Genomic DNA, 18,263 nt, shown 5'->3' on the forward strand with positions numbered 1-18,263 from the left:
AGAACAGCCACATAAGTCTGATTAGCTAAGCAAGTCATCACTGACTGAACGCTTTCTTGGCTTATAGAATGCTTTTTCCAACCAAGAGCTTGGCTCCAGCTTCAGTGCCAAACTACATGCACAGAATGCAACCACATATGGATCATTAACTGATCGCCCCTCTAGAGTACCAGATCACACACACCACATTTAAGGGATGCCGCTGTTCAGGGTTCCAAGATAACTTCGAACAGCACAGATGTGCTTCTTTTTCCTATGTGTAGATCTTGGTGTTGCAGGCCGCAAGTCACGTGGATGCCTCGCGTGCTTGGCTCACCAATGTTATCTGTATCGGCGCGTGCACACTGCTGGTGTGAGAGCATACAAGTACCACATTGTGCACCTCCGTAGGTGGTTGTTGTGTGGTTGGTTGTGCAGCACTCTGCGAGTCTGAGCAATATGTGTCATGCCAATCGTGCATGTGGTCTGTCCTGCTTCACACTACAAATGGGAACCAGCAAACTGTACCCACAGTAAGTTGGCATCTTTAAATTCCATTACCATCAGAAACGTGTCACCATCATCAGCAATCGTGCCCACAACCTCGTACTAAGCAGTAGAATGCCATAGACTATTAAGCAAGGAAGCGGGTGCTTCTACACTATAACCTCTTCAGTGCCATAAATGATCTAGGGTCATTTACACATTTACGGTAAATATGGCCACGGACGAGCCCAGCTGGTCAATGATAATTTTTATTTTCCTTCATTTCCTTGTATGGTGCTGTTACGCTTCACTTTTGCAATAAATGTGGGAGGTTTTGTATAAGTAAATGCTTAAAATTTTGTCTATACTGTCTTTTATTAAAGATTTTGCATTTTAGGAAACTTGGTCATTTATGAACAGATTTCAGCATGACAGTATACCACTGACATTATGAAGTTAACGAGGTATGATGAGATGGTGCCAAATGGTGGTGCCACAATTTCGTACACACAAAATTTGAGGCAACAACTTCTAAAATGAAAGGCGTATGACTCACGGGCAAAGTGGCTATGTGCTTGACAAACTGGATTCCCTGGTAGTCTCGGCAACGCACAAAAGCCGTTTCCGCCGTTTGAAAGTCCATTCTCTGCAGGGCCGCTTCAGCCAGAAGTTGCCTGCACAGAAAAAAAAGAGTTTCACTGATTGCAGGAAGACAGAGCTTGCCAGGAATGCAAAAGAAAGAAAAAAAACTAAAGAAATGCCTTACCACAGTCTTGGGTGGGAGTTGTCTTCAATAAACTGCGTCGCCTCCTCTATGCCCACCTTGGCTAAGAGGTCTCTAGAATCTCTCAAAGACTGCAGACAAAAAGAAATCGACAGAGTAGTATAACAATGTTGCATAGCACAGAAGAAAAATCTTTCGTAAGTTTTCTAAAGTAAATTAAGAAGGGAAATCAAAAGCTAGGCTGTGACAACCTGAACATGCAATGGCAAACACACTGTGGTTCAACCAAAATAAATGTTATGTTCATTAGTTTCCTTAACATCATTATGGAGGTGACCTTCCTTCAATATCAGCATCTCTCACGAACCATATTATGAGAGATTAAGAACGAAGGTCAGCTGCAAGGAGATCTTGCGGGTGCAGCTTCTGCAGAACCCTTAGGCTGTAACCAAGTATATACAGTTGGACCCACTTACAAAATGTCTGCCAAGACATTGCTTTGGTGGTCCCAAAAGAGGCCTTTTAAAAAATGTCAGAAGGTTGCCGTGGCAGCCTGTCAGCTTGAGAAATCCAGAAGAAATGCTGAGGCGAGATCACCACAAGCATCTTGCCACGTACTTCTCACTGGCTTGCACGAGAGAACCCTATGTCCATCAGCCTTGCATGCTTTATGCGAAGCTTGCCAACATCCTTCTCCAAGGCATCCAGGTGCTCCACGTAATACAGTGAAAGGCTCCTCATGAAAATTAAGCCCCGGAGGGACTGAATCATCTGCTGGTCCTCCTGTGAGGACACCGTTGAGGCAGCCTGCCCTACCGCGTCATTGCTGCTATCATCGGCGTCAGTATCAGATGCAAGCACATTCGCAATGACCACCTCGTCGGCTAGAAGCACTTAGTTTCCAAATCTATAGCTGTGTGCTTTCTTTTCACTGGCAATGTCGTGATCAGCCATCTTCCGTTTCAGCAGCAAGTCAAACGAGGCTGAGAAACCATGTGGCCAGGAACAATTTCTACACAACCAACAAAGACGAACGCGAGCGAATAAGCTGTTTGCAGAACTGCACTGAATCAGGAGCCAGTGAGCAACATGCAAGCAGCGCTGTCGGCACTGTCCATTCCCGTTTCGGAGAGTGGCGAGGTGCAGAGCTATGGCGACAGCCCATTCGTGTTTGGAAGGAGTGGAAGGGCGACAGTAGAGAGGTGCGCGAAGTGGGACATCATGCAGCAGCTTGAATTTCTCATTTTACTTTTTCTTTTCAAGGATTTCGCATGTCACTACCTTTAGGCACGGACACCCAGCAGCCAGATTTCATTGTTAAAACCAATAATGCAGCATCGGGGCATTTATGTAAGCACTCATTGTTATAAGCGATATATTATTAAAATTAGTGTCGTTATAAGTGGGTTCAACTGTGGTATGTTGTAATGACTACAATGGTGTCCGTACAACTAAAAGAAATATTGTGCTTCCTAGATTTAAAAAAAACACATTATATTGAAGTGACCGTTTCTTCAAAGGTGTCAAGACAAATTTACACCTCTTCCCTTTGGAACCAAACACACCAATTACTTGCCAAAAAAGCAATCTTCTGGGCATGTTTACAATCTTTAAATGCAAATCTGCAAGTTACAGCAGTTATGAAAAGTGAGAGAATTGTGATGCGCTAAATGCATAGCACACCTTCAGCTGCAGCACTTGATCGCTATATAAAAGCTTATTTCATAGTCACAAAGAATGTTGTGAATATGAACCACATTACACTTACTTTTACAACATCAAGTTCTCAACTGCCACACACAACTCAATATGAGTGGGAACTGCTTGGGAAACATTAAGGAAGCGACAACCAATGGTTTTTTGGCTGCCATATTATTTCAGGAAAATTTTGGATAAAATAATGCTCTGTCCTCACCTTAAGTACTCAAGTCACTAAAGTCATCCACCTAGTAGTATTCGGCCTGAGCTAGCAGAGCAAATGAGCACATTTTGATGACTGCAATGGTTAATTTTACCGGCATGTTCTTTTTCTTTTTGTCTTTCTGTGACTGTCCTGAACCAGTACATTATTAAGACAGCAAAGAATCTCAAATGACATTTTAGTTTCTGTACTGCTGTTCTAGTGCTGAAATATGTGCTGAAATTGAGGAACTTCTTCCATTGCATGCAGCTAGGGTGATGAGAATGGTGTTGCAATGAAAGATATCCGTGCTTTTTGACACTCACACGACAGCAGAGTTTGGTTAGCACTGATCCAAAGTATTCAAGTTTACGAATCCAGCCTCCTATCTATTACAAGCAAGTCAAAATAGTCAAGATAGTTATTAGATTAGGTTTTTTTAATGATCCTTCTCTTTAGCCTTTCTTTTTGATATTTCTCATAGCTTCGCATAACCACCATGCCATCATTACTGCTAGAATTGGTCACTCGGTGTGACAAATAACAAGATAACAAAATAGCAGAAAAACTACTCCAACAAAATACAGGCCCATGCCACATTCTGCACTGGCAATGACAAATGTGGACTGTAAAACAAATAACATATAAAAAGCTATGCCAGTGAGAGACAAATGTGCCCATATACCAACCTTTGCTTCCATGTTGCAGACAAATTCCTGGCGTGGGTTCTCTGGATCTTGCATGATTTCATCCAACAGGACCGTTCTGATCTCCAAATTTGAAAAGCTGCAAATGTATCCACTTGACATGACCGGTTCCTGAGGAGAAAAAACCGAGGGAGGCATACCAACCTTTAAGATGCAGCAAGCATTTATTTGAAAGATATTGCTACATAGTGCCAGCAGTAAGACCTTAGCATTCGGTATGTTGGCATGCATTGCCTTGAATAAGCATGATTTCAATACATCCCAACACAATGTTATCACTAACAATACATTATTATCAACTAGCGGCAAGCAATGACTTGCAACTCCCTTCTGCTGCTTTCACAGTAGCGCCTACAGTAGTCTTGTGCATGACGGGGGTGGAGGGGGGGTTAACATGTGAATAGGAGCAGTATGCCAGCGCATTAGTTCAAAATCTTTTCACATATTGCATCTCCAAACAATACATTTTTGATCACATGAAGAAGGTTGGGTGTAACAAACACAATGCTAGGCTATCAAATTTTTTGTTAGAACGTTGAAATAGAGTAGAACCTTGTCGATAGTATCCCATTTCATACAATTCCCCGGTGCCAATGTAAGCAATGGAGAACACAGTAAATGACCTAATACAGTTACACCTTCTACCGGTTAAAAAGTTCCTCAAAAACACTATCTTTCAGTACCAATGTTCAGTACATCGCCAAAATGCAATTGCCTGATACATTTTCCAGCCACCAGATCCCATGTGAACAAGAAAAGGCGCGAGGCACCCACGATCAAGAACAGTAGATGCCTGCCATGGCAGCTTCCTCGCAGTACTCGCTCGCCTGCATCATGTGAAAATGCTGGCACACACCCAGTTTCTTCTTTCGATACCAGCAAATCACCTCGCAGGTAATCACATGTCGCATCTGCAACTATCGCCACGAACTCTATACGATAAGCATCTTCCCCTATCTGTTTTACAGCACCCATGCATAGTGCCGTTGTAAACATACTGCACGCTTTTAACAGACAATAACCCAAATGCGCCAGCAGTGAGTGTCATGTTTCGCTCTGGCTGCATTGTATTTTGGCATCAACCACCAACTCGATTTCCTTTCAGTTTCCCGTTATGGTACTACACAAAAGGGAAACGACAACATGCATCTCGGGCCCCACCAACTCAGCGAGTATCAGTGTCTAGTTGCACAATACTTCATATTACAGTGTAAACTACAGTTGAGTCTGCCAATTTTTTGGTGACTTTGGATCGTACATTTTCTCGGTTAGTGTGCTTTTCCTTCAATTTTTTTCTAATAGCATGAGCGAAGTTTTGCTGTACATTCCACTGCTTCAGACATTTACTTTAATATTGTTCCATTATAACAATGCCTGTCATTCTGCTAAAACCAATTAATGCAACATCACGACCTCTATCATCCAATAGATGCTCACCTCTGGATCCAAGTTGCGGAAGACATACATGCGAGTCTTCTCCATCAACACAAACAGCTCAGAGTTGTCCTGCACATGTGAATGCCATAACAAAATGTTTAAACACTTTTAAACACAATGCTTATAATGCATACTAAAACAGCTCTAACTCTTTTGTTACTACTTAAATGTGCTCATTTTCGATGCTTTCATGTTCTAAAATTTTATTTCAAGACATAGTAGTCGCAATCTATACAGCGATACATAGAATTATAGCCTGATCACTGGTGTTTTGAATGGATGTATAGCAGCAATAATTACTAAGACAATGTTTTAGAACTCTTACGTGAAACTTAAGAAACACCTCAAGGACCATGAATGAAAGTAGTAACTTGTTATGCTTAGTACAAGTACTGGGAGTTAAAAAAGAAATCTGTAATATGCAAAATATGCATCTGGTTCCTCGTTCACAACTTTTGTAAGTCAGATCGTGCAAAAACGTTATCATGAAGATTTGTTGGTGTCAATACTAGCCATAGTGATGCCCATGCTATGTGGGAAAGCAGTAGCTTTGCAAATGTGAAAACAGGCAAGTACCTATTTTACAGGGAGCATTTGGTTTTACTCATTGCAGTAGGCACCTGGTTTGTCTTTTACTGCATTCTTTAGGCTCCTGAAGCAATGGTTGTCAGGTCAGGGAACATGCAGAAACCACCTCATATTTGATTATAGCGTTTTATCAGCTGTCTGTGCAAGCAAGCTAAGCAAGCAAGCAAGTCTAGTGTGCGTTCAACTGGCGCTGGAGGCTATACATGCTTTGTTCACTTCCTGTAGAGTGCTGTACAGTAATTTATTTATGTATTTGTAAAATACATTACAAGGCGCGTACATGGGGCCTTGTAATGCAAATAAAGTGCAAATAGAGTTGTACTTAATATTAGTTGAGCACACTTGTCAAAATAACACTCACTCATGAGCTTCTGCCATCTTTTGGGACATTATTGAAACAACCTATACGCCAGATAAAAAATTGACAATCCGAGAGAAGCTTGTGTGTCTTCACTGCTGATGTCATTTAAAAATTACGTTGCCAAGTTGACCGAAGTGCCAATTTTGCTTCATTTTATTGAAGAAGTGCTAGGAGCACTGGAGCCTAGTTTCGATTATGCATCCAGCCAAATTTTTATTTTTCAGACTCCCCAATCTGCCGAAAATTGTCAAATCTGGCAAACAGTTAAAGTTCAGTCATCATTTCAGACGGTGCATGACATTGCTAGTAGAAGAATTCCACTGGAAATGATTAACAGTGTGTAGAAAAACTGTCTATCAACATGATCTGTTTGTATAGACGCTGTAACGAAAGAGTTACATAGTGCTTATTTGCTCCAAAAGAATTCAATCCTGTTTATACCACATTTTGGGAATTTTGTTCTGATTTAGGCATAAATTTAAAAAAGAACTCTGATTGAAAAAAAGTATTTTTGTACTACTGCTATAACAAAAACGAAAAAGCAAAGTCGGAGACAATATCAGTTACAGCAAAGTAAATATTTGTTTGTTCACATTCCAAAGTATTTATTTTTTACTTGTGAAAATGTAAAGCACTTAGCAAGGGCAAAATGACATGACACATTCTGGACAGACTTGCATGTTGAAAAACATTAATATTGTTTATTTGCTGCCAAAAATTTAATCCTGCTTTTCTATGCATTTTTTTGAATTTTATTCATTTTTAATCATGCAGTTCACGAAGGAACCTTGGTTGAAAGAAGTTTTTGTACTACTGCTATAACAAAACCAAAAAATTTTAAATCACAGACAATATCAGTTACAGCAAAGCTAATATTTCTTCGCTCCAATCTCAATATACCTATCCCAGTAGCAAAAATGTGAAACACTCAGCAAGAGCAACTTGAAATGACACATCCTGAACAGGCATGCATACGTTAGACAACAGCTTTGCCTGGCTGGACCACAGACGTCATCATGGATTGCCATGCCAACATAATGATCCCATGTGTTAACAATGATAAACCAGCAGCACAAAGTGCATTTGCAATTTAGCATTGCTAACATGCTTTTTGCTGGTCTGCTGAATGCATTGCACTTGCACATCTTTCTTACTAACCCATTTGCAAATTTTTGTGGGCAATATCAGCATATATGTTTGCAATGAATGTCCGATATAACAAAGGTATTTGCCTTTTGGTTGTGACTTTGTAATAATCAGGTTCAACTGTATTTTCTCAAGATGCTTTGCAATCTTCATACAGGAGACATATTACCTTTGCCCACTTGACGTCCCAAACATCTCGGCGTTCAAAGGTCAGCTGTTCTCCTTCCGAAGACCTGGCCTCGAGGTCATAGAGGAGTAAGCAGCCCGTAATGTCTATCACTGACATTCGACTAGAACAAGAAAAAAGGTCGCAGAACATGAGGGAGCTTACTTTAAATGCACTGGAAAAAGCTTAGCCATAACCAAATGCAACGTGCACTAACTGTAAAATATGCAGATACTCTTTGGTTGCAAGTAGAGTTGACTCCCATTGACTAAAAGTTACTTTTGATGGTGACAAATTTTTGTGTGAGTTATCAGAAGATTAAATTATTATTAGGGGTGTGCGAACATCAAATTTCTTGAAGTGAACTTGAATAATGAAAACCAAGTGCAAATGAAATTGAATATATTTCAAATATTTTTTAAATACTAATACTATTGGTTTTGCAAAAATGCAATTTTTTTTACACTAACCAGAAGTACAAAAAAAGCAAGTTCATTGCACAGCTAATGACATTGCAGGAAGATTATGCTTTGTACTTAACAAAATTCTCTAACACAACACTTTTGTTTGGCAGTATCATAACTGCAGTTATTTAATGTCATGGAGGAAGGATAGCTGCTCAACATGTTCAGGGAGCAGTGACATACCCCATTTCCTTCAGACACCACAAAGACCCACACAATGAGCACACTAGTGTCTGGTATCAGTAAGAATCTCTGCGCAAGCCGAGTCAACATTTCGCACTATACTTACACTACAACTCACATAGATCTTCTTTTTGGCCCAAAATATTATAATGCACATGTATTTCTACCCATGCTTGTGGCAGTGAAAATTGCTGCCACGAGCAAGTCGAAATTTTCATTGGTTGATGAGCTTATCGAAGTCTTTCCACAGTGCTTGCTGACATGGAAGAAGCCTCTTGATAATGTTGTTGAGAACATATCTAGGTTTCTTGGCATTGAAATTTTCCTTGCTCGTTCTAAAGCCAAATTTTTAATCCAATTTGTTACTGAAGCATCCTGGTGGTACTCAACCACTTTAGAACAAGTGTCTAAAAACATTGCCAAGCTTGCTACTTCGTCAAATTTGCAGTTTGGAAACCGTATTTTTAGGCACTCAGCCAGATTAGTAGCAGACACAGAGGTTTCCACCTAGTGGCTGGTGTTGTCGCAATGCATAAAGAGGCAGCACACTGTGGCCACTTGAGCTGATAGTGTTGGGTAGCCATAAGCACCAGCTGTGGCCCCATGACAGTGTCCCATTTGACTGTTGATATGCTTCACTGCATAGCAAAAATCTTTCACCGCAATGCATGTTGTATCCACCACATAACACGACTGCATAGTGGCGAAGCGGACTTAATAAAACGACAAAAGCAATTTTGAGGGGTTCGAATATTAAAGGTGTCTTTTGCATAAAACCAAATACTAACCAATTCAAGTCAAATATTTGCATAGCACCAATTATTATAGTTGAATGAAATACAGCACAAGGTGAATTATGGCCTATTACATGAATACAGATGTAATATGAACAAGTGTACAGGCTGCACAGGAATAAAACAGGCATAACATGTCACTTAGTCCCACTTTGAGGTGGCTCGGTTGGAGGTGTCAGCTTGTAGTGGAGCCCGTCAATATACACAGCAACATGAATATCAAACATGGGAGCATGTGGCTATTTTTGCATTATAAATTCATTGTAATCAGCTACTTATTCTGTCCCCGGGAGGCCAAAAAATTTTAACAAGCCAATATCTATGTCCAAGTTGTTTTATTTAGGCTACTTAGAAATGTAGTAAGGACAAGGGGAGCCAATCAACATTTGCAAGATCAGTTTGAAATATAATCACTATTTCAGAATACTCCAAGTGAATCATCATGAGCTTACCCACATGCTGTGCAACTACTGGCATGTTGTTTCTGCCCATAACAATAACTATAAACAACCAAGATAGCTCAGCATGAACTACCAGATATCAAAGTAATCTACTGTTGCATTGTTCGGTTGCAAATGCAATAATTAAAGTGCATGTTGTACTTGTTAATGGCAACCAATTGATAGTCAAGCAAAACTGTCCTTAACATTCTGAATGTATTCTTAAATGAGCAACAGACATGGCACATTAGCCGTGCCTTAATCATTGAAGAAAGATCAGTATGTGAGCTTTCATACCAAGTCTGATTTGTAATCAGTGCTGGAATATATAAGTACATATTCAACTCAACATAACATGCACTGTATATTATATCTGCATTCATGTAATAGGCCACAATTCACCTTGTGCTGTATTTCATTCAACTATAATAATTGGTGCTATGTGAATATTTGACTTGAATTGGTTAGTATTTGGTTTTATTTGAAAGACACCTTTAATATTCGAACCCCTCAAAATTGCTTTTTTCGTTTTATTAAGTCCGCTTCGCCACAATGCAGTCGTGTTATGTGGTGGATACAACATGCATTGCAGTGAAACATTTTTGCTATGCAATGAAGCATATTAACAGTAAAATGGGACGCTGTCATGGGGCGACAGCTAGTGCTTATGGCTAGGCAACACTATCAGCTCAAGTAGGCACACTGTGCTGCCTCTTAATGCATTGCAACAACATCATCCAACAGGTGGAAACTTCTCTGTCTGCTACTAATCTGGTTGAGTGCCTAAAAATACGGTTTCCTACGGGTGATGTGGAACAACACTATTACACACGGAAAGGCAAAAATGTTGACATAACTGCTGAGAGAATATATAAAGTGTTATCTGCATATGGAAAAAATTTCTTGCGTGAATAAAACAAAGAAGAAAAAAAGAAGAAAAGTTCTGGTGTGAAGTTATGACATACAGCTTCAATCTTTATGCAACTTAAAGAAATAAGAATAGTATACTTGAAACATATAGAAAACAATTGCTCTGTCACCTAGACGTGCAGTTTAGCGCAATTTTGTTGGGTCGACAGGAGATGGTGCATTTCTGAACAAGCATCAGCTGTGGCATGGAGTAGCGCTGAAATGTCCCAGATTCTCGCCCCTGAAATATTAGAAGGAGGAATGCAATAAGCAACATGCAAATACTGAGACACTGAAAAACAAAAACAAAAAGGAGTTTCAGTATGCCACTTACCACAATGAACATTTTCTCCGATGCAGCAAGGCAGCATATCGGGTCTGTATTGACCTGAAACTAAATGCACTTCTTTTAAGCATACCCTAATTTAGTAGTTATTAAGTAGCTATTAAAGGTGCACCATAGAGGAGTGCCGAATTATTTTTCGTTTTTGTGTGTATGTGCCAAAACATATTTATATTAGAATAATGAAAAGGGCCAAACTTTGCTTTCTACATATCATGTTTCATGGTCATATTAATGACATCACTGATTTCCTTGTATGCTTTCATAGCTTGATCCTTCTTATGCAGGAAGACTTTCCAAATAAAGATTTGAATGTGAAGTAACCACTCTTTATTGGTAGACAATCGGCTAGCTCCAAGCAGGCACTGTCAAAAGTACACAAAATCGCGGTGATCTAGTGTAAAAATTAGGAAGCATCGTCATCATCAGCCTTCCATATTTACGTCCTTTTTGGCTTATGAACATTTCACCCACATTAGACAGACCTATTTGCAATTCTAAAAATGCAATCCACAAATCCAACATGACAAGACGTTTCTCTTTTGCATTTCTTTGAAGTTTTTGCTGTTAATTAATGTAATTAAGCAGTGGTGACTCTTACCTGATGCTTCTTCTTTGCCTGCAAAATAAGGAAAGCAGTGCCAAAGTTTTGCACAATTAAAATGATATAGTCATCATTTGTTGCTACGAAAATACATGTTGTGAACTTACTTCATAAATTTTATCTACGTCGTCTGAATTCTCTCCTTCCGTGGGAGCCTCATTGATATGTATGACCCTGCAATGAGTATTCAAGCAATGTGTACTTCACTAAAAGGCATGCACTGTATTAAATGCTAACAAATCCAATGGATGTGTCCCAAAAAACTTCCAAAGATAGACATTTCTTTTACCAAACTAAAGAAAAAAGAACACCTCCATTTTTGCTTGTTGGAAGTGACGTAGAGTGTTCAGAAAATGTGCAGCACCTGGACGCAGCTTCAGAGATCGAGTGGCGCCTGCGTCGACTCCTTAGGTGCTATTTAAAGGCTTTCAATAAAAAAAACAGACAACTACAAGACCTGCAGCTTTGCCAAAGTCGCTTCGATGGTATATACTACTCATTTATAACTAATTTAGTCAAAGTTAAGCTTAAAGGGTTCCCCACCAGGCCCAACTGCAAATCTTGGCTATATACACTCAAAGTTGTAAAGCGCCGTCTAGGGAGTACCTGAAGAAACAATTTTTCTAATTCGTTCAGTATTGAAGGAAATAGAAGAAACTGAAATGACCATGTTGCCATGCCACCACGAGGTGAGCGTCACTGTCAACAGGGACTTGCCCCCATTGCCTCAACTATCGTTTGCAAGCAGCCTTCCTTCCCCGCCTTCTCCCAATATCGCAGCAGAGTGACTGCGTAACATTCACGTGACCAGCCCTGCCTCCATTTTTCTTTATTCCCTTCCTTTCTTGACGCACGGTGCACTTCCAGTGGTGGCACTGCACATTCCACATTGGATGATTGGCCAAGTCATGTGCCTTGGTCGGTGACGGTGCTGACAGTGCATCATGCACAGAGGCCTTTTTGTGTGTGACCCTGACTCTCTGGCTAGAAGCAGGGCTTCCTCAACAGAAAGGGCATGCTTGGCTTTTGCTTGAAATTTCAGCTGTTTTCATGCGATGCATAGCTTTGATAAATTCACTGAGCACGTGCTGGTGGGCGAGTTCGTTATACATGATTACATTGAAGGCGCCAAATAAAACAACGGACGAAGGAAGGCGACACGGAACAACCACTTAGGCGCAACCACGTAGCACCTACGTGGTTGTCTCGTGTCGCCTTCCTTAGTCCGTTGTTTTATTTGGCGCCTTCGATGTAATCATAGCTTTGATACTTTACAGGCAGAATTGTCAGTGCGTGATCTGCGCCCCGTGCTTGTCCATTTAAGATGCCCAAACCCTGCTGTGACAGGCCCTTTAAAGTGACACTAAATACCGTTCTTACTTGAATCTAGGCCGATAGCTTTTTTTCAAATAATCATATACCAAACTCTAGGGTCACCTTAGATTCATGAATTTTTTTTAAATGCGCCAGTTTTTAAGTGAAAATAATAAATATGGTGCATAGCTAGCGCCACCTAGAGAAATCAGCATCACAGCTGCTACTAGCCGTGCCAGTAGCTAACTGAAGTACTGAAGCGACATCACCATTTTGACTTGTGTCGTATCGGCGTGCGGCGTGGCATCATTGTAATGGCAACAAACAGGCAATGCCACTATAGTGCCGCTGTCAAATGAAAGGTTGAGTTAACCGCAGAGGCATCGTCCAACGTTAAAGTCCAGGCAGAACTTCAGCATGGCCAAGAAAAATGTCTGCCATTGGAGGGGGCAGCGGGAGAGGGTATTTGCTTGTGCCGCAACAAGGAGATGACAGCGATAAGGAAGATAGTGATGAGGCTAGCACCGATGATGACGCTGAGTGAGCTCAGCATGCTTATACTGAATAAATGCTGTTTGCATTTTGTGAACACTGTCCTCACTTTTTCGTTCGGCTTACATTCGATGTAAGTTCTTTTTTTTTTGGCTTCGGATATTTGGGGGGGTCGGCTAAGAATCAGGGCCAGCAGCCTAGATTCGCATATATACAATAATAACACTAAATTAGTTTAGACTGGTGAAGTATCCTTTAGAAACTCAACTTTAATTAATTTAATTTATGTAAGAGGGAAGTAAGGTCAATGTTTTTTTTTCTGAATTTCATACCAAAACCCCAGTGTTGGTACGTCAGTGTGACGTCAAGAATTTACAAGTATTTTCTCATGTTTGCACTACTGTGGACCAGTAGTGGTTTTATAAAATTGCTCTTTTCTGTTTTTGGCTCCTTTAGAATACATTGCAGTTCGTCACCAATAAAAAAATCAACTACGCCCAAGCAGGCACTCAATATCCACGACGACACAGTGAGCTGGTGCACAAATTTCAAGGGGGCGTCACCACTCTTGTATTTTGTTTTTGTGTCCTTTTTGGTTTACCAAGCCTCTTTACACAGCAAAAGTGGATTCTTTGGCATTTCAGAAGGGTAATTTACCAATACAAGCTGAAACTAAATTTCTCTTCAGTGGCCCTTTAGTTTTAGTTGGCCAGTGAAAATAAGGCTCCCCCACCCCCCTTCCCCGACTCCAGCACCAAGGCATTTTACAGTGAAGTATACTGCCATAGTAAACACTTTCATGTTTTTCAAAAAGGTCAGCAAAAGCACACAAGTGAGCCGCGTTATAATGCTCGAGTACGCACGCACCTCTCGAGTACAGGCTTGCTGCGCTGTCCAGAGAGCTCAAGCACGGTGCGCCCTCTAGGTGTCTGAAAGCGCCACACAAAGATCTGGTCCCTGGATGCGGCGAACACATGCGATTCGGTCATGGACAGGTGCAGGGGCTCCACTTCTGTTGTTATGCTGTCCACTGGTGTGCCTATGGAGTTACACACGATCAGAGCATACTGGAAAAGAAAAAGAAAAGAGTTGGCCAAATAAGAGATTATGGCACAAAAGTCACAAAAAGCAGCATAAGAAGTTTTTCAACGTGACTTGCATGTATAGAGTTAATAATAACCAAATGCTGTTGTTGTTGTTTAAACTGTGGGCACTGCGGGCTCTGAGTGGGCACTGTACCGTCTTGCCCGCATAGAATGGTACCTGCCATGCTGAGACCACTGCTGCACTAAGGTTTTGATGTTGATACAACCTCAAGATCAGTTGGTGCAATTCTACATCAGAATGCCAACAAGAAAGATACTGACTGTTCTGTCTAATTTGTATGAGAGATAGTCTGTGGAGAGACTGGAATTGTGCTACCAATTTCCAGGCACGTTTCGGCAGGTAAAGTTTCGAGTTTTACCTAGACTATAACTCTCTTGAATTCAAGGCAGGTAAGTCTGGCTTTATCAAGCACAAAGATGCATGCCTGCATAATGATTTGAGTTGACCATCAGTGCGTAAATATGTCATGCCTCTGTCCTTTGTTTCTTTTGGGCACAAGTTTCCTTCAGTGATTTTTTAGCCATGCAGAAGCAGTCATGTAAAATTGTTCTGTATCTCTGCAAAGTTTTTGCTACATGTCTGCTACTCAATTGCGTAAGAGACTCAAGTTTCAATACAGACACTTCTGCACATGGCCATGACATGTAGTATGTTGCACTTTAGGAATTGAAATACATAAAATAAATTAAGGAATAGGCAAGATTTTTTTACCATATTGAATAATTATCTCAGAACCTTGTCAAACTGAACAGTACTTGTGTCACAAGGAGTATGAAGGATGTGCCCGAAGAGCCAATCATAAGGGGTTTCAACTCCAAGAAAAGAACTGAAATTGGTGGCATATATGTAAAATCTCAGACTGGTATGCATAAAACACTTCTATCCCTGAAGTATCCCAAGGAGGCATGAAATATACATTTAAAAAATAAGAAATAAAATGCAACTTGAGCTGACCTTTGGACTGTTCCCATCTTCCCGAGTGGCAATTGTACAGAATTCGCCCATGGCACACATCTTCTGCAGGTGCTTTATGTACTTTACATATTTCTGCAAACAGAACAAGGTGATGACGAGAATGTGCAAATACAGTCATAACTCATTACAATAAAATGGATTATAACTTATAAAAAGCTAATTAATATAACAATGTAGTAATTGTATTTCCCTATGAAATTCTTCTAGAAACTCATTTAAAATCTCATTTTAACAAAGCAAAAATCTCCTATAAATGCGTATATCAAATTCAGGTAAACCTCAATATAACGAACTTCAAAATTAAAATTTTGATTATATTGCATAAATTGCATTATTTATACATAACTGCGTTATAGTTTAGCATATAACCACATAAAAGGCTGAATTTCAATATAGCAAAATTTTGATACAATAAAGTGACAATTTTACCGACTTCGTTATACAGAGCTTTAACTGCATATCTAGTTGAGAATGAAAATTTGCCAATTATTTAGGACTGATAAGGCTGAAATCTGGTGGAACACAGCCCTTCTAATAACTCGCATGATTTAGTAGTTCGAAACTACCACAAGCTTTCAACCACCAGGCAAACTGCAAAGCGGCTGAGCTTCCAAGTCAGTGGTCACATCATTTCCACACTCTGCTGCTGCCAACCCTCGAATTATCGAATGATACCCTCGAATTATCGAGGGTATCAACAAGATGATAAATAAGTGCCTGCTACACTCCGTGCACACACTATCATACACTTTGGTTGAGTGCCACATACAATCATGCTGGAGTGGAATGCAATGAGTTGGGCTGGTGGTACATGCTGGCGGAGTAACAGTGGCTGTACCACTTGACTTATCAATGTTTCTCTTGCTCTAGCATCCTTTAGTTAGTATAGCACATCAAAACCTCGTTAATTGGGATTTCAGGGGACTGAAAAAAAACGGCCAAATTAACCAAATGTTGAATTATCGAGGGTATCAACAAGATGATAAATAAGTGCCTGCTACACCAATCCACCTTTATTTACTGAATAAATTTGCAACCCTTGCTTCTATTTCCCACAAAATTAATGCAGAGCAGGAATTCTTGTCGTCTCGTGAGTGACTATCGATGCAATCACACATGGTGACTACGTGGTTGCGAAAGCACATGGCCAATGTGCGTGCAGAGTCAAAATGATACTGCTGTTTGCTGCAACCACTGCGGGCGAAACCATGGTTGTTGTCGGTGTGGCCAACGCGCGCATCCACAAAGTCTAAACGAAACTACTTCTTACCACAATCCTTACAGATGAAACTGCGGTTGTTATCGACGCTATCACACATGGTGACTGCGCAGTTGTAAAGGCATGCAGCCAACACGTACACCGAGTCCAAACAAAAATACTGTTTGCTGCAACCACTGCCGATGAAACTGCAATTGCTAGCTACACAATCAGGGATGGCGACTACGTAGTTCTGCAGGCACGTGCAGTCAATGCAGGATCATGTGTTGCAGTAAATGCACACCCACACAAATAGACACGAAGTGTTCAGCACTTCTGTTGTTCCTGTACAGTTTCCGCTGATGACTATGACGATGCGAACTCTGTCGTTTGATTTCAGCTGGCTGCTAGCGCTGCTTTTGCCCTTTTGCGTCGTACATTTGCAGTGCTCCACACTCGCCGCGCTCTGTGGGTTGTCCAAATTAACCGGTGTGTGGCCAAATAAGTCTGCATTAACAACAGTTTGATGCCATTAAATAATGCATATGCCTGCCGAGACTGAAAGATGAGTCCGAATAATTTGATTTTCTAAATTAACAAGGATCAAATTAATAAGGTTTTACTGTACATCCTTTTTTTATAAAGATCAGTCTAAACCTTGATCTAAAAGAGTACTGAAAGCATTGCACCAATGTCAAGCCAGATGGCCCTGAGTCCCAGCACCTATTTGTGCTGCTATTAATATTGGTTGAACACCATTAGAACTCAGTTAGCTACGGCCCAGCAGGTATTTCATGGCAAGACACAGTGTCAATCTGTATGATGCAAGATTTAGGGTTTCAACATGACTAACCATGTGGTGTGTCTTTTTAATGCGTTTCAACATTTGGCTGCTGCCAATACTACATCAAAAGATATGCATGTGTTCAAAAGACTTGAATGACTCCGGCATGATGACCTTGCAGTTTTGCCTCAGTACAAGACCATAGAACATATGCAATGTTAAATCCTGGTTTCAAATGTGTGAGGAACTGAAAACACACGCCTGTCTCCAATTCATGAAACTAAAGTTGAATGCAAAGGTGCCACAAAGAGTTGGGGACATGGGAGTCCAGCATATTCACTTAGGGAAAGATCATTCAAGTTGTTCCACAAGTAAGCGTTCCTTGTTCTTACCTCATTCGTGTTGGTATTCCAGAAGATCACTGTGCTTTCAATGCGGTCTGCCTTGTTGAATGCATAGGCCACAGTGTTTGCCAAAAAGCACCACTAGTGAGCATAGAAAAGGAACAATTTCATTATTTAGGTTCGTTAGTATAATAGTAAAAAAACATTAAAGCTCTTATAGACCATTTTGTCAACAATTACTCGAGAGAAAGAGATTTCATTTACAGGAAAGGCACCGAGACTGGCTTGAGCAGGTGCACTATAACCTGCTACACTGCACGGGGGAAGAGGGAACTGGAGCAAGGGTGCAGTAATGAATAATGATGAGAATGGAAAGAGTGGAGGCACACGGTACATCGCACAGTGACTCTGCTAAAGTCGCATGTCCAGTCCTGTGGAATGCAGAAATGAACCTCTCTCTGACTGCAAACAGGGAGACGTCACAGCAAGCACTCCACCCGTCTTCTGGGCCAGCAGAGCAGGCACTGGTTGGCAAAAAAAAAAAAAAGGCTCCCACGGCAGGATTGATCTCTCCGCATAGAAGCGATACTAGTAACTAAAATGCTGCAGTCAGAACTTCTTATTGTGTAATTTTCCGGTCTGACTGCACCTATGAGCGGTGACAAAAAATCTGGCACTGTTTATAGAGTGGATTGTCCTTTTAGAAATACACAATGGTGCTTCTACCGAGTGTACAGCTCCTTGAAGTTAACATGTGTGATTTCATAAGGATGGATCTCTAGATCGCACAAGCACAAACTCTTCAACAATGAAACTTT

General features: G+C 40.7%; 1 protein-coding gene across 2 annotated transcripts in view; it reads right to left on the reverse strand.

Moving 5' to 3' along the window:
* The window catches only part of Oseg4 (intraflagellar transport protein Oseg4), an 87,572-nt gene that overhangs the window by 40,272 nt on the left and 29,037 nt on the right, over nucleotides 1–18,263 (reverse strand). For both annotated transcript variants that reach the window (XM_075690209.1, XM_075690208.1), the window contains 12 exons: nucleotides 17,494–17,586; nucleotides 15,099–15,191; nucleotides 13,905–14,104; nucleotides 11,339–11,405; nucleotides 11,229–11,246; nucleotides 10,619–10,678; nucleotides 10,416–10,525; nucleotides 7,498–7,618; nucleotides 5,234–5,302; nucleotides 3,779–3,907; nucleotides 1,232–1,320; nucleotides 1,022–1,139 (listed from right to left, as the gene is read on the reverse strand). In XM_075690209.1, the coding sequence (XP_075546324.1) occupies nucleotides 1,022–1,139; nucleotides 1,232–1,320; nucleotides 3,779–3,907; nucleotides 5,234–5,302; nucleotides 7,498–7,618; nucleotides 10,416–10,525; nucleotides 10,619–10,678; nucleotides 11,229–11,246; nucleotides 11,339–11,405; nucleotides 13,905–14,104; nucleotides 15,099–15,191; nucleotides 17,494–17,586 (1,167 nt within the window). The remainder of the gene's footprint in view (nucleotides 1–1,021; nucleotides 1,140–1,231; nucleotides 1,321–3,778; nucleotides 3,908–5,233; nucleotides 5,303–7,497; nucleotides 7,619–10,415; nucleotides 10,526–10,618; nucleotides 10,679–11,228; nucleotides 11,247–11,338; nucleotides 11,406–13,904; nucleotides 14,105–15,098; nucleotides 15,192–17,493; nucleotides 17,587–18,263) is intronic.

Source organism: Dermacentor variabilis, chromosome 4 (assembly GCF_050947875.1).
Source record: "Dermacentor variabilis isolate Ectoservices chromosome 4, ASM5094787v1, whole genome shotgun sequence".
In the NCBI taxonomy this organism is placed as follows: Eukaryota; Metazoa; Arthropoda; class Arachnida; order Ixodida; family Ixodidae; genus Dermacentor; species Dermacentor variabilis.